This window comes from Cebus imitator, unplaced genomic scaffold (genome assembly GCF_001604975.1).
Source record: "Cebus imitator isolate Cc_AM_T3 unplaced genomic scaffold, Cebus_imitator-1.0 Scaffold38, whole genome shotgun sequence".
Taxonomy (NCBI): Eukaryota; Metazoa; Chordata; class Mammalia; order Primates; family Cebidae; genus Cebus; species Cebus imitator.
The window spans coordinates 348906-351595 of NW_016107353.1; the positions used below are offsets into that span (position 1 = coordinate 348906).

The window sequence follows — 2690 nt, forward strand, 5'->3', positions numbered from 1 at the left end:
AAAAAAAAAAAAAAAAAAAAAAGACCATAAATACTTGGTGGAAATGACTTTGGATACTTTGGATAATTATTTTGGAACGGGGTAGGTTTTATTTCTTTTGTAAGGTTGGGAGGGTACATATAAGTCACGACTTCATGAAAATTCTGGGCCTTGGGGTTTAGTTTGGGCATTTAATCATATAACTAGATTCAATGAATCCGCTATTACTGATTGTTTGAACTCCAAAGTTGTGGACAAGCCAATAAGAGGTAATAATACTCATCAAAAAGCAGAAAACAACTCTTTCACTACTTTCATTGTTAACTCTTTGGCCTCAATCTGCAGTCAAGTACTCAAGTTTGTTATGAAAGACTCCCCAGATCCCAGAAAATGTTGGTTACATTAGCTAAGCTTTAAATATTTGAGACAACTGGTCAGGATAATAGCTGGCAAATACATTCAAATAAGTATGAATATAATTAGTCTTCCGGTAAACCCCTAAAATATTGTATCTGTGCACTGAAATCCAACACAGTCTTCACAACTTTCCAATATTGCTCTTTATAGATGCACTTACACATTCCGTATATACTTTTTTAAACCAACCTGCAGGGCCTCTACATCCTGAAGCCAGTCTCTGGCTCTCTGCACTGAGTCTTTCAGAGCTGCACCATTGGGCAGATATGCAGGGATCTCCTCAATCTCCTTTACTGCTGTAGCAAGGCTATTCAATGAATGCCGTGGCCTACAAAATGCAAACACAGACTTCTAAGCATTTTATGTGATGGTTCATTTTTCTGTGGTTACCAAAAAGATAGCATGTCAAAGAAAATTCAGTATGGCAAATAAATTTTTTCAAATGGCATTGTCTGTTTTTGTTGAAAATTATCTGCACTGTTTTCTTACAGAACAGTTCCTATTAACTCTCAGACATTTCTCTTTAAGACTCCTTGGAACCATATATGCTGTCAGTTTAAAAAGCTTCACCTATTTGTAAATATTTTCCTCTCCCAAAGATAGGATATTAACAGGATCCAGGGAAATTTCATTAAACCAACTCTAGAAAAGGTGTGTCCAATTGAATTATTCATTTTATAATCAGTAAATTAAAAAAAAAAAATTAACATTATTTTATTCAGGTCCCAAAGCAGCTCCAAGGATCTCAGCTATTTCTACATATCTTCCACATGCATAGTAACTACAGCTACCGAGCACTTGCTGTATACCAATCATTGTGCTCTATGCTTTTAAGATGGAAATAACTGTCCAACCTTCCCAAAGAAAGAGAAATGTTTGCTTTTTTACCTGGCCTTGAGGAGACCCTTGGCTTTGTCATCCCAGTGCTCTGACACTGTGAGCAGTTCCTGCAGCCGGGCCATAGCCTTCTCCACTGCTGAATATGGGGCCAGCCCTACCCCTAGGTCTATGAGACGTCTCATATCATCTAAAGTAAGGGAGCTGGGGTCAAGGCAAGCTTGCTGCACCTCTTCCAGCCAACGGGCCTGTTCCAAACGGATACGCATCTCAGCAAGCTGTGGAAGTTCAACATCAAATTCAAAGCTGACATCTAGCAAGTCCTGCAGCTCTGCAGCACTAGGCATTTCCTCAGAGAGTAGTTTCTGACTATGCTGTTGAAAATCTTCTACACGATTCAAGAGATCCTAAAAAAAATATACAGATTGTTGCATCAAAACAGTAATTTCAGTAATTGGCTTCTTTAAAATTTAGAATCTTAAATTCATATTCAATGAGATCTTTTACCATCCCATTTAATTCTAGTAATTATATAGGTAAATAAGACAATACATAAGCCAACTGACAGCAAACACTAAGTGACTATAACGGAGAGCTTATCCCAATTTGAACTAGCTGAGGTCACTTTCAAAGTAAAAATTTCCAACTTTATTTCCCCTCTGTGGGCCTACTATAATCTCTTTCTATACACATACCACTCAATGTGTTATTCAAAGCATCTGCAGATAAATGTACATATTAATCATCAAAGTAGATTACTTAGTAATGTCAATCTAGTTTATTTACAAAATACAGGATTACCCAAGTATTTTCCCACACATCCCTCTATGGTTACCTTTAGCAACGGTGTTTGACTGAGGACACATGGAAGAGCATACAACTGTGTTACAAACTGCCGGAGCTCATTTACTGTCAACTGAGTTTGGGATTTCCCTCCACCAGATCGGTATCTATAAAGACAAAGGCCCAAGGAAGCCATATAAGAACATATATATGCCCACCACACCAGGTGGTCACAGAAATTCAAGACAGAAGGAGTCACAACAGGTTTCCAAACATAGGTGCCAAGGAATCCAAACTCATGCAGTCAGAAGCACATACCTAGTTTGCCTTTTGCCATTAAGCAATTGCTGTGCAACAGAGGCACACTTCTCTGCATCCTGTGTGACTAAGCGAAGGTGTCGCAAAAGATCATTGTCTGGGAATTTCTTCATTTCAGATTCTTCAATTAAAGCCTTGAAGCTGACAAGGCCTAGGAATGAAGAAAAAAGTCATCTTTTCTGTAATCATTACATTCATTACTACTGGTATGAAATTCAGAGAAGACTGCTTTTGCCAGTTCTGGTCCAGAAATGTAACTTACAAATTCTTGCAATGTTTTAAATTATTAATAAATTTGTTGATTTGATTTTTGCAGGGTTGTGGCTGAGCATGGAGATTTTTTTTTTTTTTTTTTT

General features: G+C 37.5%; 1 protein-coding gene across 1 annotated transcript in view; it reads right to left on the minus strand.

Annotated features, from left to right (window-relative positions):
* The window catches only part of KDM5B (lysine demethylase 5B), an 87318-nt gene that overhangs the window by 13370 nt on the left and 71258 nt on the right, over positions 1 to 2690 (minus strand). The window contains exons 16-19 of the mRNA XM_037737436.1: positions 2335 to 2485; positions 2069 to 2183; positions 1285 to 1640; positions 586 to 724 (exon numbers count right to left, since the gene is read on the minus strand). Coding sequence (XP_037593364.1) covers positions 586 to 724; positions 1285 to 1640; positions 2069 to 2183; positions 2335 to 2485 — 761 coding nt within the window. The remainder of the gene's footprint in view (positions 1 to 585; positions 725 to 1284; positions 1641 to 2068; positions 2184 to 2334; positions 2486 to 2690) is intronic.